The sequence below is a fragment of the Myotis myotis genome, unplaced genomic scaffold (genome assembly GCF_014108235.1).
Source record: "Myotis myotis isolate mMyoMyo1 unplaced genomic scaffold, mMyoMyo1.p scaffold_m19_p_19, whole genome shotgun sequence".
Lineage (NCBI taxonomy): Eukaryota > Metazoa > Chordata > Mammalia > Chiroptera > Vespertilionidae > Myotis > Myotis myotis.
In genome coordinates this window covers 23,285,662-23,308,682 of record NW_023416323.1, presented here as the reverse complement: position 1 = coordinate 23,308,682, position 23,021 = coordinate 23,285,662, and the positions used below count along the sequence as shown (strand labels likewise).

Sequence of the window (23,021 nt, the reverse complement as noted above, 5' to 3'; positions counted from 1 at the left end):
CAGATGTAGTCCCCAGAGCGTAGTGCAAGATAATTCTCTTCTGTGAGAGGAATGATAATGATTTTTTTTTTTTTTGGACAAGACTATACACCCAAACTAGATTCAAATCTTGGCTCTGATAATATTAGCAATTATTAATTATACCCATACTCTGTGGATATAATAATGACTATGGGGCACAGTTTGTGTGTGTGTGACTATAAAATATAATGTATCTTAAGTAATTAGCAATGATGTTGGCACATTTAATATTTGTTGAATGAATGAAGATCTCTGTCACATAGTATATGACCAATATATATTGATGGTGGAGAGAAGATGCAAAGAAATAGGACATTAGAAAATTCCTCTCTACTTCATAAAGTTTTCTCTTCAGACCCATTTATCTCCCCCAAAGGGTATAAGACCTTAGCATCAAGAGACCCAGACATGGCCAGATGGCTCAGTTGGTTGGAGCATTGTCATGTACATCACAAACATACAGGAGGCAACTGATCTATATTTCTCTCTCACATTGATGTCTCTCTCTCTTTCTCTCTCTCTCCTCCCTCTTCCTCTCTCACTAAAAATGTTAATAAAAACATATCCTCCAGTGAGGACTAAAAAAAAAAAAGAGAGAGAAGTGGCCCAGATCGAATGTCCTACTATACCATGATATAAGCAAGAAGATCCAGATGAATTCCTGAAAAAACAGAAGAGGAAAAAAAAACCCCAAATGCATTGTGCTCCTACTGTGTGCCAGAAACTGGGCCAAGCTTAGAGATATTTAAACAGAAGGCCAGTCACTTCTGTCCTGACTTATTTTTTCTTTATTTTGGCCTTCCACGATGCACTTGTTGCTGGAATTCTTGGCTCTCCTCTTTCTTTTCCTTCCATCTTTTTTTCTCTTTTCTCTCTTTGCAAGTAAGCTTCAGGCGCCCCTACTGCAATGAGCTTCCTTCTTGGCACTAGAAAAGGTGGTGGCGTTTAGGTCCAGCTGCCTGGTGCAGGTGTAGCAAGACCCAGTGAAAAGAGAATTTTTTTCTTCCAGTTTTCATATATCAAGGCAGGAATCTGATTGGCCCTTTGTGAATCACATACCAGCCCCCTGATCTCTTTTTCTCTGGCCCAAGGGAATGAGGTGCTGTGATTGGACATGTGTGTCTCATGCCCTCCTACCCTGACCTAGAATGAGGCATCATGATTAATAGTCCCACCAGGAAAGCATGGTGTGTGTGTGTGTGTGTGTGTGTGTGTGTGTGTGTGTTGTGTTGGGGTGGGGGTAGATACTCCAAAAGGAAAGGAGGACAGTTACCAGAAGACAATAGTAAGAAACACACAGGACTGATAAAAAATGGTAACCATCATGGGGGATAAGGGTATGTCTTATTCACCAGAGAAAGTGAAGAATCAGAGAGGGGACTGGAGAAGACATCTCCATTCTCTACCCTGGGACCTTAATTTTTCAGCACAATGTTATTGAATAATACTAAATAACATGTATAATATTTTCAGCTTTGAGGTCCATCATTTTTTCCAGTTGCAGAGGGTAGTTATAGCACCCTGGGAAGGGGTAGAAAATGCCTCGCACTATTGATAGAAAAAAATGCTCATTCTCTCATACCTTTAGATGAAAGCCGTAACAGGTGTTTTTTTTAATCCTGTTGATTGAATGTATTGGGGCGACAGTGGTTAACAGGATTATATAGGTTTCATGTGCACAGTTCTACAACACATCATCTGTACACTGTGTTGTGTGTTCACCACCCCAAGTCAAGTTTCCATCCATCACCATTTATCCCCCCTGTATCCTCCTCCAATCTTGGAAATTCCAGAAACATTCTCTGTTATCATTTAACTGATGAACGCCAAGCCTGGTGCTTGGTTAACAGCAGGCACTCAATCAATTTTTGGAGAATGGGTGAATATGTTACTGACATTTCCCAAAACATTAGCTATACATTTCTGCAGAAGTTGCCATTTCACTTGTAAATATGGCTTTCTTAATACAAACAGTGGCCATTCTAAGCCAGTGTGGCTTCAAGCTTCCCTCTGTCATCTCAGCTTCCTCCGATAAGAGGCCTAAATCTCTCCAGCATGCTACGTTTTCAGGGAGATTTACTTTACACAGTCTGTTCTCTTGAATCTCGAAGTTCATCTCTAATAACTGCTTTCCCTGGGCTGGGAAATGTGGGTTTCTGACTTCTCAAGATGCTCTGTAATTTTCTCCTTATTGACATCGGCTCCATGGAGTGCTGGAGGCCAGGGCTCCTGAAGAGCACCCACTGTAGGGCCTCTGATGATTGTTATTCCAAGGGCACTTGCTTGTATACCTGGGAACTCCAGAGCCCACCAGCTGGATATGAGAACAATGCTCACCTAAAAACATACTGTGCTAATCGTTTTGCAGTATATGAATATATCAAATCATTATGTTGTACACTTGAACCTAATGCAATGTCAATTATATCTTAAGCAAACTTGAAAATAAATACTTCAAACTCTTGGAGGGAGAACAATTTTAAAACAAGCCGTATGTCCATGACTCTGTCCCTACCTTTCTGTGTAGGTTTCAGGACCCCCACCCTTCAATATCTCCCAATAGTTGCAAGGGTATCCCAGGGGCTATTGCATGAGCGCTCCTAAGAGTTCTCCTGGTTCCCATTAATTCTGGCCCTCTCCTGTTGCCTGTTCTGCTCCTCCTACCGCACACTGAAGCCATGAATGACTTTCCCACTTCCTCTCCACTCCAGGTTGGCCCTCTGCTTGGGCTCTGGTGCCCTTTCCACCCAACACAGATTGCAAAGCAATGTATATTTAATAGGCCTCCTTCTTAGGCTAATCAAATTAATAATAATGAAAGTCTTGGCATTAATTATTTATCATCATTATTATCATAATAACCTTTATCGAGTACTCTCTGTGTGCCACAAGTACTGAGTTAGGTGTTTTAGGGGAATTTCTATGATACCAACCTTTTTCAGCTAAAGAAACAGGATCAAAGAGGTGAGGGAGCTTGTTAAAGACCACAAACTAATAAAGCAGAGAGCTGTGATATGACCCAGGGTTTGTCTCTCCTCTCCTGAGTCCACATCTTCCCTCACTGTACACCCACCTTTTACTGCTCTGCCCTAGACACAGCCCCTGGAGCTGGCGGGTGAACTGAGTCATGGCAACTTCACACCCAGAGTCAAGCTTTCCTCTTGTTTTGCCACAGTCTTCTTCATCCAGGCATATATTCTCCACCTCATACTTAGGATGCGTTTTGGGTTTTTCCTTTCCCTAAGAAGGCTTACCTGCTCTTCATGCAAATAGATGTATATGATGGGGCAGCCCCACTGGCGGAGACAATCCAAATTCTACAGTGAACTCTGATGAGGCTTTCCAGCTGCACTCTACATAGCCCCCTGCCCTTCCTCCCAACACAGACACACTCGCTCCTTTAAATAGACTATCCATCAAGTTACAGACAATCCTTTAAAAAAACAAGATCCCTTGTCTAAGATTAGAAAGAATTGCTTTTCACTTATCTATGCCACATCTAGTTCAATCCGCTAATGAGATGCTATTAAACCTGCAGTTCCTATGATTCATCTGAGCGACTTTGTGATTGGATCCTCTTTATCCTCCTGGCTAAACTTGTTAAAATTGTTCTGATCAGGGACCTTGTAATAAACTCTGACTCAACATTTGGCAGCCAGGACCGGAACCAGGGCTGCGTAACGCGGCTAGCAACGTGCCCACCTTCCCGAAATGGTGCCTTCAGGTGTATCTGCCTTCAGATCCTGAGAACCTTCTCTGTCTGACCACAGAGGAGACGGCCTATACCTCTGGGACTGCTGCTTCATGGGAAAGAAAGCACAGGCAATTTTCACCCTCTCCTCTCCTGGGAGCCTCAACTGTCTCTGCCCTCAGCCAGCAACACTTATGAGAGACTCAACTTCTTCCTTTTGCTCTTTTAACAATTTTTTCTTTTCCTATTTCCCCCGCTCCTGCTTCCACCTTTTGTGACCTTGATGTAGCTGGGTCTATTTGCTCTTGAATAGAAGCCCAACTTCCAACATACTTGAAAAGCACTGTCAAATTCGATTCGGTCCTTTAGAAAACACAAGAGCTGGATCCATTCATGCTGCGGAGGGAGACTTCTCAAAAATACACTTTCCTTTTGCATCTCCCCAGTGCCTCCTATTACCTCCACTGTCTCCCTGTGCTCTTCTGACTCTCCCAGACTCTCAACCCCTGCCCTGCCGCCTCTTTGTACCTCTGCTCACCTTTCACAACTATTCTTTTCTCATTCAGGAGTAAATCTTTGCTCTTCCCAAAGCAGGCCTTTGCTCTTCCTGCTCCCCCTTACCACTCGCAGCATACACACAAGGCTGCCAGCCAACCATGGCTGAGATAAGTTAGCAAGAAGAAAGAAGAAAAGAGCTTGAACCACTCCTACATATGTTCCTCTTTACTCCTTTAGTGGAGGAACCATTGTTTGCAAGACTAGAATGTACTAAGCAGTGAACTCTGAACAATGAGTTTTAAAGCACTCTGCCTTGGGAGTTCCTCGTAGTGTATGGGGAAGAGAGTAGGGTAGTGATTTGATGACTGCCTCTTTTGTAGGCTAATAAATGTAGATATTAGTTAACTGAAATGAAAAGTTCAGTCCCTCAGTCACACTAGTCACATTTCAAATGTTCAAATGTTCAAATGTTCAACATGGTGGGCGCCATGTTGGACGCACACACGTACACATTTCCATCAGTGAAGTGTTCTATTAGGCAATGCTGCCTAGTCTTAACCCCATTTTTCCTATTGAAACAATTGTTTTACTCAACGCTTTTATTAGCAGCAAAGACTTACAAGATAACTGTCATGTTATAGCAAAAATTGACTGTTTCTCTATGGGGACCCTGTCCCTCTGGGTCTTCAGTAAGAAGTCAAGCGTTGTCTGACACTATCTTTCCCCTCCGTGGAAAGGTGGGGTGAGGCTGGAGAGGTTGGGGAGCAAAGGACACACCATTCCTAAGTGATACTTTCCTGTGGCTGCTTCCTGCAAAGTGGGCCGACAGCTGCCCTCTCTGTGCTAACTCTGACCCGTGCACACCTCCTGTGGGGAACTGTCGTGCTATGTAGTCATTTGTTTATCTCTGAACTCTTGGGAGGCAGAGTTATCATTGTCACAGTTGTAACATTAGTGTCATGCCCCAAACTATGGAAGGTCTGCTGAATTTAAATGGAAGTAGATCGAATGTTCTGCATAACCAATCACTGCCAGGCACCAATTTGAAGCCAATGACTTGGTCAACATCTAACATGGAGCATAGAAATTTTAACTTTTTTAGGAGCCTTCTTAGGACTAAATACCTGCTGTGTCCCAAGGAGAGGCTAAGAATATATAAATGACTCTAGGCCAGTGATGGTGAACCTTTTGAGCTCAGCGTGTCAGCATTTTGAAAAACCCTAACTTAACTCTGGTGCCGTGTCACATATAGAAATTTTTTGATATTTGCAACCATAGTAAAAAAAGATTTATATTTTTGATATTTATTTTATATACTTAAATGCCATTTAACAAAGAAAAATCAACCAAAAAAATGGGTTGTCATAGGTTCGCCATCACTGCTCAAGGCCCCAAAATCAAGGGGGTCATCTTGGTATCAAGGAGAGCCTGTTTTGGGCCCATCTGTACCATGCTTTTCAGTTTCTGTTGAAAACTGGCTGGTGATATTCAGATTCTCAATCTATTTCTTTGGCCACTTTGTTCCATGTTTGAAATACTACTGAAGGGTGTTTTGAATACTAATTCAGATGTATGATCTGAATCTATTTCCTCTCCTGGAGGGAACAAAAGAGGCTTGTTTACAATTGGAACTATTAGCCCTCACCATCAGCCCAGATTTCATGGATAAAGGGATCCAGGTGGGGCAATAATAAGCATTTACTTAATAAATAAGGTGGTAGGTGACACAAACAGTGACCATGTCAGAGAACTTCCAGACACTGAGGGGACCAGTATGACAACCCATGGAGCAGCCAGGGTCTGAGTATTTAGAACACACTCCAACCTCGGATGGAGCGCAGGTGACCTCTCTCCTGAGGTCCATCCAGGACAATTCTGGCTGTTCTCAAATGACAGATGCCATTGGGGATTTGCAAAAAGGGTGTCCTTGCTTTAGACAATGAGTAGCAGATTTGTATCAGTCTATTCTCACAGTCTTGAGATAACGAAACAGGTGTTTAAACAAACCCAAAAGGAAAAAAAAACAGGAAAAGAGTTGGGAACAAAGTCTTTTAAGATCAATGCCTATTGCCTTAGGCATTTTCAAGTTATCAGCTGAGATGAACAAACAAAAAGGAAAACTTCAGTTCTGGGGAAATGAGGGAATAACTCAAACACCTGCCTCTCTGCCCCCACTTGGAATCGGAGGTAAATGCTCTGATGAATATAGCAGCAGCAAGACTAGAGAAGAATAAAGAAGGACACGCCTTCCATGATGCTTTTGCTCAGAACAAAGCCTCACACCAAGCCCTCTCGCTCTATTACTGCTGGCAGAGGCTGCCGTGGCTGCTGGGTCATAGATGTTCACCAAACAGAGGGAATCCCAAAATCTGCCTTTTGCAACTCGATGGTGTTCTCACAATGTCCAGGTCTCCTCCAGCATTCTGTGATCTCTGACTTCCAACAGACGCAAAGAAAGCCCTGAGCTAGTATTTTTCATGGGTTTTCCCAAGTGATTTACCAATCCTGCATGTTTGTTTGTTTTTCAATAACAGAAAATTGTTTATAAAACCCTATAAGAGGGTTGAGATACAACTGACATGTAATATGAAAGTTTAAAGGGTAGAATGTGTTGCTTTGATACTTTTATAAACTGCAAATTGATTACCACTATCGTGTTAGCTCCCACCTCCATCCCATCAGGTTCCATTTCTTCTGTGTGTGATCACGTTTAAGATCTACTCCTGCATGCATTTTGACAGTTCATCTGCCTTTACCCTTCTCTTTTTTCTTGGTTTCCATCCATCCCTTGATTATTTGATCCCTTCAATTCCTCTTTTTCCCCTTCCTCTCATTCCTTCAGGTCCCTATTTAAAGATCTCATTCTCTTCGCTGCCTTCCCAGCATTAGTGATAAGATCACCTAGACCAGTGGTTCTCAACCTTCCTAATGCCGCGACCCGCGACCCTTTAATAGAGTTCCTCATGTTGTGATGACCCCCAACCATAAAATCATTTTCGTTGCTACTTCATAACTGTGATTTTGCTACTGCTATGAATTGTCATGTAAATATCTGATATGCAGGATGTATTTTCATTGTTACAAATTGAACATAATTAAAGCATAGTGATTAATCACAAAAACAGTATGTAATTATATGTGTGTTTTCTGATGGTCTTAGGCGACCCCTGTGAAAGGGTCGTTCGACCCCCAAAGGGGTCGCGACCCACAGGTTGAGAACCACTGACCTAGAACCTTTGTCGTCAGGGACTACTGTGCAAAGGAGCTCTGTAAATATTCACCGTCAGTTACAACTGCTCTGTAACCACGAGGGAATGACACCCTGAAAGGGAGATCATACCACCCTTCTTGCAGTGGATACTGAGTACACCACTCAGAACAGCCTTTTAGGACCCAGCTGTTCATTCTCCCAGCTACTGGGAGTGATGGCTCCTGAGGGCTTGTGAAAGCATCTCCCCTGAAGAACTAATTGCCTTCCTTGCCCAAGGTTGCACACCCCCCTCCCCACAGGCAGCTCTCATCTGGTGAGTAGCTGATGCAAGGGTACAAAGGTCCAGTCTCCTTGCCTTGATTCACGAAGACTTGAGGAACCATATTGGCTCTGAATTTTCTGTAGATAAATTGAATCCATTTTACTGCTACGTCAATGTTCAACTTCTCCCTCTACCCAATCCAGATTTTATCACACCCAAACAGGGTGTGGTTCCCTACAGCCCTCCCTATTAGACCTTCTGCATGCAAATCTCAGTCTCAGAATCTGCTTCTCAGGGAACCTGACCTGTGACACCTTCTTTGCGTGATGATGATGATGATGATGATGATGGTGATGGAGGAGGTGGTGGTGATGATAATACTCTGTGTGAGGCACTCTGTCTTACATGTACTGTCACATGGAATCCACACCAACGCCCCCCCCCCCGCCCCCAGGGTGAATGTGTCACTATTACATTTTTTTTAAAAAAATATATTTTATTGATTTTTTACAGAGAGAAGGGAGAGAGATAGAGAGCTAGAAACATCGACGAGAGAGAAACATCGATCAGCTGCCTCCTGCACATCCCCCACCGGGGAAGTGCCCGCAACCCAGGTACATGCCCTTGACTGGAATCAAACCTGGGACCCTTCAGTCCGCAGGCCAACGCTCTATCCACTGAGCCAAACCAGTTTCGGCAGTATTACATTTTTAAGATGAGAAAATTAAGAATCAAGGAAGTCAAGCAACCTACTTGAGGAGCCAGAAAGCTAAAGCTAAGAATGAAATTCCACCCTGGTGTTTGCAGAGGACCACTAGGACAATTCTTTGGGGAAGTTCTGGGGGTCAGTGTTTTGTGTTAGCACATCCTCTGATAGTTGGGTGAGCCCTCTGCCTACACTTCTATAAAACTCCTCATCCCGGCTTTGCAATGGGCTTTTCTGGTCTATCTCGCCATGAGAATTTTGAGCCCCTGTTAACTTTGGATATCCAGTACCTAATCTGTGTTCAGTATACAGCAAGCGTTCAGTGTGACAGATGAGTTGAGAAGTCTGCTCTTTGCAACTGGGGAAACAGTAATGGTCTCTCAAAAGGAGAGCAAATTACAGAAGTCAAGACCAAAGGCGCCGGAGTCACATCCCTTGTGTTCACCCCTTGGCTTTGTGAATCTCCATGTGCCTCAATTTTGTGCATAATATAATTAATCTCCTAGCATCATATGGTTGTCATGAAAATTAAATATTATATCATGCTTATAAAGCACTTAACATGGTGCTTGACACATAGTAAGCTCTCCATAGATATTATCTATTACAATTACTAGCCACAGATAAATCCTTTTCTCCTGCTGGTCCATCTCAGAGAAATTAGAACGGGGTTCCTAGATATTGGCTAGCTTCCTGGGGCCCCTCACACAGTCACAGAGCCCTCTGTGAGAAATGGCTCATCTCTTCTTGGACATTCTTCATATGCACAGCTGACATGGGGCTACTAAAGCAGTTTTTCTCAGTCCTAATGGCACATGAGAGTGTGTGCCTGAACTGAAGAGACTCTCAGAGTTGGGGCCAGGATGTGCACATTTAGGAAAAAATAAGAATAAAATAAACGCCATGAGGATCTAGACGTGCATCCAGAAAGATAAGTGTACTACAGTAACTAGAGGTTTGGTTGGGCTGTGTCCCATGTGGTCAGCAATTACTGGTATTGGGGTGGGGGAGGGCAATTCACTGCCATCACCCACCAAGAGTGAGGCCACATGGTCTTACTGCACACTTATTACACATAAATTCAAAGTGTCTTAGAGATAGTTCATAGAATCGTAAGAGCGCATGATTCAAGGAAACTTAAAACCTGTCCGCTAATCCTGTGTTTCTAATTCCCTCCATGACATCGCATGATCTTCACAAACATCCTCAGTAACCAGGAACGTGACAGCCCATTTCATACTTTCATCAGCAATTTGGACTTACATGCCAATGGCCTGATAACTACATTTTCAAAGGATACAAATCCCAGAGGAAGAGCCAAGAATGAAAGAATTTAGGATTCAGGAAAGAGCCAGGCAAATTGGAATGATGAACCTAATCTAATAAGACCACATTTAATAAGGGTACATATCATCCATTGGACTACAATAAAAAAATTCAACTGCCCTAGTGGACATGAGAGAGCTTTTCATTTTCTTATCTATTTAATAATCATCTATTAATTTTTATCTAGCCTCATTCCAAAAAGGATTTGAAGGAGCTTAAAAAGACATGATACAGCTGTGGTGGTTCTGTGTGGTCACCAGACCACCAGTGGCAGTATCACCTAGAAATCTGTGAGACATGCAGATTCTTGGACCTCACCTTAGACCTAATGAGTCAGGAACTCAGAGACCCAGCAATCTGTGTTATAACAATCCCTTCTGGAAATTCTGATGCACAGTAAAATTTGAGAACCACTGTAATAGAGTTTAAGACTTTTAAAAATGGAAACTCAAAAGCATCCATAAAGTTGAGAGGTTGTTGAGTCTTAGGATAACATAGAGAATGAATGACGAAAGCCCTGAAATTTTGGGAGAGGGGCACTACAAATTTGGCTCAGAGCTTCCTAATAGCCAATGCAAAAAAGAAATAGAATCAGTACACTGTACTGGGCCTGTAAGATTTGTACAACCAATCCTTGTGCTGAGATTCAAAGAAAATTCCTGTCTTCATGAAGAAGCAAGTATATATTACAACAAATGATACTCTTAACAGTGTCTCTTTAGTAAGCAACACAATGAATTTCTGAAGGTTAATATTTTGGCCATCGACCTCTTAATTAAATCAATGATGGGGCAAGACTTGAGATTTCTACTGAGTGTGAGATCAAAATATATGATGGGGCTCTATGGTCTGCATCAGTACAGAAGTAGCCGGCCTGAAGAAGGACATTTTTCTCATACTGTTTTTTGTCCAATGGTCTGTCAATATTTGGATTTCAAAGCTCACTGCTGAAGATACCTACAACCTGAGGAAGGAAGATGGCAAGGGATCTAAAATTCTTTCATTTGAACCCCTGCCCTCAGTAGAAGAATAAAAGACAAGGAGCCCTGTATATGTCCACTTGTCTCTGCTTTGCTTAACTCCTTTAGGTGAATTTTATCTCAAACTGGAAAGTTAACAAACCACAGCTGATCTGATCTCTGTCATCCCCTTAGTGCTATCCTTTAAGAAATCATTTGTGTCTTCTTTGATATTACTATCGTCTCCAAAAGAAATGAACAGATCCCAAACCACAATGTTGGGGAAAATAACTAGCAGCCTACCATGGATAATAGAATGACAGCTTAGCAGTCAAAAATTCAAGCTTGGAAGTCATATGAAAAGGGCTTGTGTCCCACATCTGGTACCTACTTGCACAAGGTACTTTATCTTCTCAAGGCCTCATCTGTATCTTGCAGAAAAGAGAGATTAAAATAGTTCATACCTTAGGCCTCACATGTAGCATCACCATCATGGGGGATGATGACTCCAGTATACTCTAGCAGATGGACTCCACCAGAACACTAGCAGACTCCAGTAGAACACAACATGAAGACAGCGAAGCAACCCTGAGACTTTACAGTGTTGACATTCATCGTAATAGATAACAGAAAACATGGAGGCCAAGGCCAGCTTGCCTTACTTTAGCTTCTAGATAGATATAAGTATCCTAAGTTAGTGTCTTTTATGATGACCACCAAGCATCTCTCCCTCTCTATCTAAACTTTAATTTTGATATTTTAAGCAGACCCCACGGGATAAAGGACCATCAAGTGACCAGAGTGTGGGAGCTGGGAGGGCTTCAGAGACTCAGCCCAGATCCCACAGCTCACTCACGGCAGCCCAGGAACTAGCACCCAGGAATCCTACTTCTGTTTCCTTTCATCATGTCCTCTTGGTCTTTGTGTCTCTGAATCTTGAAAGTATTGATTTCAGTTACATTTCCTTTACTTGTTGGAGATGTCATGGTGTCATGGAATATAAATGAGCAAAGAGTTTGAAGACCTTAATTCAAGCCTCAGTTCTGCCAGTTACGAATTGAGTTATCTTTGACAAGTCAGTTTTCTTATCGGAGTCTCAATGTTCACATCTATTTAATGGGAATAATTATAGTTGCACTTCTTATCTTTCTAGGATTGTTACAAGGTTTAATGAGATGTGTGTGAGAGCACACAGTAACCTGCATTATGCTATGCAAATGTAAGTGCTATTATTTAATCCCAGATTTCCCTATATCTTCTATCATATCCCTCAACCTGTAATTTGCATTTTTCAGGGTTCCTATCTCAAACCTCTGCCTCCATTCTTTCAGGAGACTATGACTCAGTAATAATCCTTTAAGCCTAGCCTTTGACTAGGCTTTAGTCATGGGAGGAAAAAAAATAAAAGTTTTAGTTAGTAAAATTATACCAATGATAAATAGGATTACCTAGCAGAAAATTATGTCAAGCACTTTCCAGAACTACTTTTTTTTTTTTGCAATGATCTTAAATGTTTAAGAGCCATAAAAAAATCAGCTAAGTGTAACATCTTAATATCACCCTCTATGTGGGTCTGAGTCATCAGGTACTGTCATTTGCCAACCCTCAAAAATTCCAGGTGAAAATCAGATTATTTTAGAGAATACTGGAAACCATAATTATAAACATGTATAGCTTGATCTGCCCCTGTTTGTTTTTTTTGGTGGAGTGGAAAAGAAAAGTTTTAGATGGACCCAAGTTTAGGTCCATGGCTTCTCAATTCACTGTCTGTGTGGCCTTGGGCAAATGACTTATTATCTCTAAACAATGATATTGGTTTTGTCTGAAAACACAATGAGGTCATTGGGTAAGATTTAAGGTTATTGATTGTGGTATTTGCGTTAATGTATATCTTTTGGTTTTATGAGACAGAGACCACACACATAGCCAAAACTAAGAGGTTCTATTATAAAGACGTATGCAGTAACTACAACAAAACTCTTGGAAATCAGAGAGCAGGAGGCACACAAGAGCTGGGCCTCACAATGTGTAGAGATTGGTTCCTCCCATTCTTGGTCACAATAGTGAAAACTGTAAAGCCTGACCCTGGTGAAGGCTTTTGGGTTGACTCTACTGCTCTTAAAGTTTTTTCTTTTCTTTAATTCTTCTACCTACTGGGCTTTCACTTAGCTTCCCCAAAGCACAAGTCAACTAGGTCTCTCAAGCTCAATTCTATCTCTCGACATGCTTTCTGATAACAAGTTGTTCGCTTGCTGCATGTTTCCCAATTCATAGTTTTGAGCGAACATCCAGTTCCTTTATTTCATGCTAAGGAATGGTTTCGGCTTAGATTATGAATGGCCACTCCTCCAACATTGGGTCCTCCACTGGTGTAATCATCTGTCAAAGAGATAAGCTACAAACATGGCGCCTTGGGTGTGCTTCTTCAGCAAGGATGGTGGGTAAAGTTCCCACAAAGAAGTCGATGTTAGGTGTGATGGCTCAGATTCTAGAATTTGCTTGAATTCTAATCCCGACTTTGACAGTTTCTGAAGATGTGACCTTAAACAAGTTACTTAAGCTTGCTGAGTCTCAGGTCCCTCATCTGAAAAACAGGTATGATAGTTCATACCTCACAGGAGTGTGGTTGAGTTATAAATAACAAAAGTAAAGCACTGAGCACAGTTCCTGCCACAAATCAAACCCTCACTAATTGCTCACTATATCCATATCAGGAGGTAGTGTGAGCGGGCACCATGAGAAGGTTGGCCTACAGAAAGGTACTCCATCAACAATTGTTCACCTCTCCTTTGTGCTGAGATATACAACACTGGCTCCTTCCCTGTCCCCCAGGATATAACTGCTTCAATTTTTTTTCCTGAAGATGGGTGGCATTCTCCATGACCCTGATGGGATCACTGCATACCCTAGTGAGCAAATTGGATGATACAGGATTTCATAGTCAATTTTAGTCCTTCTCACTGGAATTAGGTAGCTGGCTCTCAGTTCACCATCACTGTGCCCATTTCATTCTGGGTGGAGATTGAAGGCAGCCCTATTGAACAGGGTAATGAGTGTACATGATGATGCCTTCACCTGGGGGCTGGCATGTTTACCAAACAGTCAAGTAACTTCTGGCATTTCTCCATCAGGGTCTGGGGAAATCATAGATTGTCACACAAAGGAAAAACACAGTGTGCTGAGATGGAGTGTTTGATTTGGGACACAGAAATTCCTTTTAAGTTATGTTTATTTGGTGGTGTCAGGAAATGGGCTATTTCACAGAAATGAAGCTTATAGACAGGTGAAGGTTTCCCATTTCAGTTCTGAAACTACTTTTAACCCTTGTTTAATAGAGTCTTACTAAATTGTATTACATACTTCTGCCTTCTTAAAAGAGGTTGCAAATTTCAAGGCTAGTGTTTATTGAGTACTTACTATGTATGTGGCACCACATTTACATGGTTAACTCTCATTAATTTTCCCATAACCCTGTGAAATAGGTATTACCATAACCTCCATTTTACAGAAGAGGACATTGAGGCTTAGAGAGGTTAAGTAACTTACCCAAGGTTACACAGATAGAAGGTGATGGAGTTGGGATTTGTGCCCAGGACTCCCCAAGCCCTTTAGAAACTGGCCATGTTATTGGAGAACACTTTGGTTACTACATGATCCTAATGGCTATTAACCTCCAAAGTTTGGCCTTTGGAAATCCACACACACATTTCAGAAATATGTCCATTTCTCTGAGCATCCCGTGGCCACTTTTCAAAAGTAGTATGCAAACTGGCAGCACAGACTTTTGAATATTCAGGAATATTCCTTCATTCAGCAGATGTTCCTTGAGTACCCACTATGTTACTGTGCCAGGCATCCTGGAGGCAAAGGAATAGGAGGCACACAGCTGCTTTCAAGGAGGGCACACACTAGAGGCACTCCAGTGGGACAACATGGGAAACTTGCCTGCTTTGTGAGCAGGAAACCCTTGAGAAGATGGTGATTTTTGAATGTACCTGTCAAGGCAATTGTCCTCCTCATTAGTACCCGCTCTCTATGGATCAAACTGATGAGTTAAGACCAGGTGGAATTAGACGCTTCCTTGGCTCTAAAGAGGGCAAGAAAGAAATAGGTGCGCTGTGTTTAAGAGCTAGTTCAAGTTATCTTGCTTGGAAAAGAAGCTGTGGTCAGATGTTAATGGGCGTTGGGCCAGACCAAGGAGTTTGGTTTCTATAACCCAACTATTTCTTAGAGGGTGGTTTATAAAACCAGGAAGTCTATTAGAACCACATCTGGTGGAAAAAATGCATGTTTAGCGGGATGTGTTTTCTCATTTAGTTAGTAAATGGGTGTTAAATGCAACTCCCAATTATAGCTCTTAAAAATATGTACAGTTTAGACCTAGCTAGTTTGTTCAGTGGATAGAGCCTCAGCCTGCGGACTGAAGAGTCCCAGGTTCAGTTCCGGTCAAGGGCACATGCCGGGGTTGTGGGCTCAATCCCCAGTAGGGGGCATGCAGGAGGAAACTGATCAATGATTCTCTCTCATCATTGATGTTTCTATCTCTCTCTCCCTCTCCCTTCCTCTCTGAAATCAATAAAATTATATTAAAAATGTATATGTATATGTATATATATATATATATATATATATATATATATATATATATATAGTTTAGAGCATCATTACAATCAAGTATACGTCTTTCCAAGGTGATGACTTTGACCAACTTTAACAGTAATGTTATTATCTTAAAAGTATTAAGTTGATAGAAAATATTGAGTAACTTCTCTCATCCAGAGATACTAAAGATGTTGAAACCAGCCCTCCATTATTCCTACATCCAGTGGTCCATCCCTGTGATCTCTCTTCTTCGAGTCACCCTCCTCCATCTGGACATAATGTCGTGTCTTGATGACTCATATCCACCATTATGGGTGCTGTTTATGGCACTGTGCTGATGTAAGTTCGTGTGATAGTTGAAGTGTGTGGTTCTTTTGAGACCTTTTAAATTAGGTCTTTTTTCTCCTAGTTTGGCTAATGGCCGTTATGTCTGGCTGCTTTCCAAGTGTCTTCTTATAACTTCTTCCTAGTGTATTTTCTACCCATGATTAAGTGCTAGAATGGCTAATGACCTGGCTAGTCAATATATATTTCTAAAGTAAGAGTAAGCTGGCTCTGAGAGAGGGTAAAGGGACTTTCTTTTGAATTAGCGTGTAAATTCTGCAACGGCTATTTTAACCGCCAGGAAAGCATTACTTGTCTATAGAGATAATTGAGTTTTGCTTTATTGGCGACATTGAGCTAAGTGATGTTACTATTGGGCACTCTTGTCCAGAAGGAAAAAAAAAAAAGGAGAAAGAAAGTAGAGAGGAATAGGGGGAAGGAGTAAGGGATGGGTAGGAAAGGGAAGAGAAGAAAAGCCATGCTAGTGCTTGCTTTGGGATCTCATTTTGAATTTCTCTCTTTTCACATTTGCTGATCACAGTGGTTTAAACTTCATTGACTTGATGGTGCGACAAGGGAATATCGACAACCCTCCCAAGACTCCTCTGGTGCCAGGTTTTGAGTGTTCGGGGATTGTGGAAGCTCTGGGAGACAGCGTGAAAGGATACGAGGTAACATTCTGACTTTTGACTGAAAGAGTGATATCAATCTGGAATCCACTGAGATAATGAAAGATTATGCAAAAATGCTTGACATAATCAATAATGTGCATTGTTATTGATGACTTATTGGTTGGTTTTATTAACAATGTTTATAAATGATAGCACTTTCCAAAGGTCTCATGTACCATCTTGGTGCTCCTGGCAACAGAAAATCTTGTCATTCCCTCTATTCATACTATACAGTTATTAAATAAGAGTATTTGGTCTTGGTTTAACTATACCCCCCTCCTCCCACCCATGGATCACACTTTCCCATCACTTGTGGCTCAAAAATCAATTATAAAACACAAAAGTTGGGGAGAAATAGCCTCTATGTTTTTATGTTTGATTCCGTTAACTATCTACTTAACTGATACATTTAAGTGATCATTTATAATCATTATTTCAGAGAATGGGGATATGGCATTTTGGGGTGAAATTTTTAAATAAATTATTTTTATTGATTTCAGAGAGGAAGGGAGAAGGAGAGAGAGGGAGAAACATCAATGATGAGAATCAACGATCGGCTGCCTCCTGCACACCCTACACTGGAGATCGAGCCCATGACCTCCTGGTTCATAGGTTGACACTCAACCACTGAACCACGCTGGCTGGGTTTGGGGTGAAATTTTAAAGCCACAGGGTAGCAGTACCTGACAGTGAGATGGAGTTGGCCATGGGTTGATGGATTGGGAGTAGAGCTGTGGATAATGAGGGCTATTAAATCATTCTGACTACTTCCATACATGTTCAAAATTTTCCATAATAAAAAATTTAAACAGTGAAAAGATATAGGACTCTTTCTCCCATTATAATGCAAATAAACTAGAATCTGGTCTATAAAATCTGAAAACTGTGGGCAAATCAATCACACAAAATTGCAGTAGTTTGGAGTCAGAAAAACCAATGGAAATTAGGTACAAGAGCTCTCTCTTATAACTAAGTGCTTCCCCAGAGAGACATGAATGCAGCTAGCATCTGAGAATCCACTATAACCAGAAACACGAGCAAGTTATCTTTTTTCAGTCTCACCACAGCCCTGCGAAGTAAAGATTGTTACTGTCTCCTTAGAGATGAGGTTCAGCAGGGTTTATTAATTTTCTGTGGAGTCCAAAAGGTGGCACATAGTAGAACCTGGATTCGGGTCACCAGAGCCTTTTCACTTCCCCATGATCTTTGCCCATGCTCACAACCTGCAAATGCTGCAATACTAAGTGCAGGAAGATACATCCTATAAAATGCAATGCCAAAACGCCCTTGGAGTTGACTTGGATCAGTCTCGGTGCATCTGAGCCTCAGTATACTCTGAAAGTATCAATATGCTCCAAGTTCATTATGATAAATATCTAGAAATATCTTCTCACCCTCATTCTTTTTGTCCATGGTTTTCAGATAATATAGCAGGAAAGTGTTGAGCAAGAAGTATGTGTGCTTTTTCTTTTCTTGTATATGACTTTACATTTTCTGTCCCCAGATAAGCAATATAACAGAGGCAGCAGCATCTTCCCCGAAATTGCTGCATATAAGAAATATCATCTGCTCCTCACTCCTCCATAGGGTCCCAAAGGAAAAGATCATACTACTAACTCTATCAGTTCTGAGCACTGGATAAATAACCCATTATTTTAGAATATAACAACAGATAGGGATGTTGTTGACTTTGGTGTAGAGGGAGGACTTACTCTGCTTGATTATATATATTTTCCCTTCTATATATGACCTTTCTTCCGCTAGTTAGCTCTGGCGTGCATATTGTCCAACCTACCCTTCACCCCACTTCCCTCCAGTAACTTTCAGCGACACAAATAAAAGATGCCACCTACAGGTTTCCAGTCAGGGGATGATTTGGGAGAAAGCCAATACTAAAATTCCTTCTATAATTTTGATTTAAGATTTTCAATCACATTAGAGATGAATTCTATGCAGCAGCACACTAATAGCTCTCCTGGTTGATCGATTGCCACAGAGGCTTGAAAAGTTGTTGCCAGAGGCACAGCAGTAAAGGAATACTTCAGTTTCCAACACCCAGGGCTATTTTTTTCTTAACAGAATCAAATAATGAAATGAATTGGATTTTTTTTTAAGTTGCCTACCTCTGGACTCTGGGACTGGGGCTGGTCTGATGGCTTAGCCACTTTTGCCATTTGATAATGAAATGGAAAAGAGGGAGGCAGTCAGCCCTGCTCTGGTGGCTGTGACCCTCACTGTCAAGGTGGTTGAAATACTCTTCATTCCACTCCATGTTGACTGGAGGCCATTAGCCACTCTGAGGTACTGAGTCTGTATCTTTGAGTTTTCATGTTTCTGTGCAGAAGAGGAAGCCAGTGTTAGACCACAGTGATCCTCTGGCCCAAGTTGTTGCATTTAAGGTGATATTCCCAACATTCATCATTTGGTCTTCAACATTCTCAGGGATTAAGATGCTCATTGCCAGTGGGACAGCCTCTCCTTTCCATCAGCTTCATAATTAGACAGCTACTCCTTCCGTTTCATAAATTTTACTGGGTCTATATTTAGCTTTTGATCATTAAACAGTGAATTCCATGAGATCAAGATCCATCTGTTCTTTGTAAGTCAACACTGATTGCTCTTTCCTCATTTTACATGTATACTGCCTAGTGCATTTCATGCATTTTATGTTACTTAATCTTCATAAGAACGCTTTCTAATATTAACCCCATTTGAGAGCTGAGGAAACTGAGATTTAAAGAGTTAAACTAACATTCCCAGACTTGTAGGATCAACTGTTGGACACCCTTCTGTAACTTTATGTCTTCTTTGTAGCCCTTATCTCAGGTGTAATGAATTATTTTATCTGCAGTCAGCCTGCCTAGATTCAAATCCTGGTCCAGGTGCTCTCTAGTTACATGACCTTGGGCATATATTTTAATCTCTCTTTGCATCAATTTAAATGTCTAAAATCTACAATCATTCATCTGTAATATGGGATTCTTATAGAACCCATCTCATAGGAGCCTTTTGCAGTTTGTTGAGTAGGGATAGAAGAGAAATGCTGAGCTACAAAGAAATTAAAACAGCAGTAGAATCCATTATAACTATATATACGACAATACAGATATAGGAAAGCCATTAATTTATTGAGAATTTATTAGGACCACAGCAACTTGAGTATTGCATTTGAAAGTCATAGTACAAGCCACTAACATAAATAGCAGAATGGCTCGATTTAGCTAGCACTTTGCAGCTCCTACAAGCTATTAGTATTGGTTCACTTATTTGTTTTTTGCTTTAGTAATGATAAGGTCTGAAAAAAATTTAGCATACCTTCATAACCGCTTTAACGGGATGATTGCTCTTTTTCTTTCTTTCTTTTTTTTTTTTTTTTTTTTTGGCATGGTGTTTGGCTATGCAAACTACTATTAAATAAAACACAGTACTCAGCCATGCCTTTATAGGGGTTTTGTACAGATTACATGAGTTAAAACATGCAGTGTTTTTAGGACAACGCCTGCCATATACTATATGTCCAATAAATGGTAGTTGTTCTCACACCCGATAGCATATTCCTGTTTGCCTCTGAGCCTGGTTGCTCTTGTTAAGTCTCCTCCACTTAATTCACATGGCTCTTCTGATGCACCGCATTCCCGTCCACAGTGATCGGTAACCCATTGCTAACCTTTGATGCAAAGGCCAGAATGTACTAGTCTGTCAGAGCATCCATGTGGGTTGGCAGGGAACAAACAAGAGTCGATTTTACTCCTAGCCTTGGCACATTAACCTTTCTTGTGGCTCAGTTTGTCTCAGCTCCAAAGCAGAGAGGTTAGAGGAGAGGTTGAGTTAGTAACATGACCTGACACTAACATTCCATGCTGTGCGATGTGCTCCACACTGTATACTTATGCTTGAGAAGGGGGGTAAAGAACCTGGTCTCCATGGTCCCTGGGGAATGTTTTATAGATGGGATTCAAAGCATCCAAAAATGCCTTGAAATTGGGAGGCAGGTGATGGGTGCATATTTGAGGGTTTTGTTTTTTTTCTGGGAAGGAATCTATAATTTTCATCATATTATTTAGTGTTTGAGAAACACCTCAAAAAAGTTAAGAAGCCTCCAATAACCCTGTGCTTCCCTATGTCCAGATTGGGGACCGTGTCATGGCATTTGTCAATTACAATGCCTGGGCAGAGGTGGTCTGCACGCCCGTGGAGTTTGTCTACAAGATCCCCGACGACATGAGCTTCTCTGAGGCTGCTGCTTTCCCCATGAACTTCGTCACAGCCTACATGATGCTGTTTGAAGTCGCCAACCTCCGAGAAGGGATGTCTGTGCTCGTGCACTCGGCTGGTGGCGGCGTGGTAAGTTGGCTGCTTGTGATGCCTCTTCATCAAGGCCATGCTGGTGAAAGTGGAGTGACACCCAAGTGACAGTGAGATTCCTATGTGAGCTATTTCCAGGAACAGGGATGATTTCTGGTGAAGCTCACGTGGATGGAAAAGATCGTATAGATAATTGATTGTGTTGTGGACAGGGTGAGCCTCAGAGATGGTTTCTCTGGAGTTTGGGAAGGTACCCAAGATGGCATGTTAGGACTCAGTGGGTCTCAGAGATGGTTTCTGTAAGCAGCACTCTCAGTCTTGGTATGATGATGAGCTGTTTCTGTCAATCACTGTGAGATGCCTCACGGTCCTGCACTACTATTATTTGAAATGCCAAAATGGTGGATGACATTCTTTCAATACATTGCCATGAATTCAAGATTGTTCCCATATTAATGACATCCTTATTCATTTGTGTTCTGATGTATTTTCTTGAGTGGGAGAGAGGGAGACTGAGATAGTACTAGCACAATGGGAATCTCACATAAACCTACTAGTAAGTACACCCATGAGAGTAGTTGCACATGCGAATGTCATCTGTCAGGCATGTCTTTGACAAGGGGGAAAATAATTGCTGTTCTGGAGTTCAGGGATGACAGAAATTTCTTTCATGGCTCGGATGTGTCTCAGTGACAGCCACTCAGTACATACTGCACACCTGCCACATGATAAGCCCTATGTTCCCTTCATGGTTTACTGTGGTTGGAGTAGAACTCCAGCCTTTCTGAGAGTGAGAGGTATTACTCATTAATTCAAAAAGTATTTGTTGAATACATACTACGTTCTGGGCTCTATGGGTGAGAGATTAATAAGAGAAGGTCTGCTATACTATCTAGTAGGATTTAAGAGGTTCTCTGTTGGAGATTCTGTAGTTTGATGAACTCAGAGATGTGAACTCTTATGCTTGGGTCTAACTTGGAGATATTTTCACTGGAGATCATGCTAACATTGATTTTTTAAAATATTGAGTTTCTACCATTACCAAAACCCTACAATGTATAAAGCATTTTTCCTTTCTGAGAAGATAAGTTCACATACAAAAAACAGGAAGGCAAAGAGATGACACTTGAGGAATGCCTTAAGAGGAATATCTTCAATCACTTTAGCAAATTTGCTAATGGCTTTTGACCATGAATAAAGATGTAATAAAAGCTAAACATCCCTTATAAAAGAAATAGATTTCAGTGCCAGCTAGTGTGCAAACAGCAAGCAAGCCATTTAGAATCCTGGCATTTATGATCTCAGTGTGCTCAGCATACAAAGCGTTGGCGACTTGTTTTTATATTATCAACCTAAGCGCCAGTCTTTGCGATGATGCTAAACCCAGTTCTCCTGAGAGTCAGTTTCTAAACATTAGCACTGATGAGGTTTCCTTTTGTGTTTTTATATTTTTCATTTAAATGTCCACATTCCTGGAACAAAGAGGCATGTGTCAGGAGCATGTGTCTCACAAAAGAGAAAAAAAATCCTGCAAATAAAGGTTTTTACTATGCCATATTCTGGGCTTTACAGACATTACAATATAATAAGAACTAAAATGTAAAACAGATGAAGCAACTGGGGAAAAGGACAATGAGGGTAGGAAAATAAGTTGTCACACATAATGCGGGCTATGATGTCCTAAAGCTTTGCTGAAGATGGACAGTAGTCTTGGTACTTAGCTTCCTAATACTGTGTGCAAATAGGGAAAAATGACCAGCGATGTGAATACATAGTATATATTCAATAGTGTCCACTTGGTGGAAATAAACCAGTTATTACAGAGATTTATAACTAGTACCGGGTTTTGATAACTGGGGAATAACTCTCGGTGGTTTTTCATAAGAAATGTATGCAGAAATGTGATGAACAGCCTCAGCAAACTGTTACAGTAAATTCCATTATTTCCTTGATTCTTTTTTTTAAGGTGTATCTCTAGTATAGTCCAACAGCACCAAAGTAAAGCAAAATATAGTGAAAGAAAGCAAATATCCTGGGGCCAAAAGGAAGTAGTCTGTCTTGATCTTAGGTCAGTTTAAAGGTGTGGTTGGACTGCCCATCTCAGGTGAGTGGGTCTCCTTGAATAGCGTTTCTTCCTCCACAAGATTTGATGGCTGATGTGAATCACTGAGTTCAAGGTTACCATTAAAGGAACGACTTCTGGCCAAGTGCACATTTATATATATGAACACTCAACCAAGCGGTGGTGGAGTTGACCCTGTCTTACAAAATCTAAGGAAGCCTAAGGAGAACCAAGACCTTTCCACTGCGCAACGGTGGGAAGACCAGTGAGTCACCCTCAGGTAGAAATAGATTCCTTCCAACCAGTCACGGCTCTTGTGGTGGAGGATGCTCCCTAGGAGCACTTTTAAAAAATATATATTTTTTTATTGATTTCAGAGAGGA

The 23,021-nt window shown here is 41.3% G+C and overlaps 1 protein-coding gene and 1 non-coding gene across 2 annotated transcripts in view; one reads left to right on the top strand and one right to left on the bottom strand.

Annotated features, from left to right (window-relative positions):
- The window catches only part of VAT1L (vesicle amine transport 1 like), a 146,755-nt gene that overhangs the window by 7,986 nt on the left and 115,748 nt on the right, over nucleotides 1-23,021 (top strand). The window contains exons 2-3 of the mRNA XM_036346910.1: nucleotides 16,142-16,271; nucleotides 20,400-20,615. Coding sequence (XP_036202803.1) covers nucleotides 16,142-16,271; nucleotides 20,400-20,615 — 346 coding nt within the window. The remainder of the gene's footprint in view (nucleotides 1-16,141; nucleotides 16,272-20,399; nucleotides 20,616-23,021) is intronic.
- On the bottom strand, nucleotides 19,635-19,709 carry LOC118674926. The gene has a single exon (XR_004973766.1). It is a non-coding gene; the product is annotated as a small nucleolar RNA SNORA15 (small nucleolar RNA).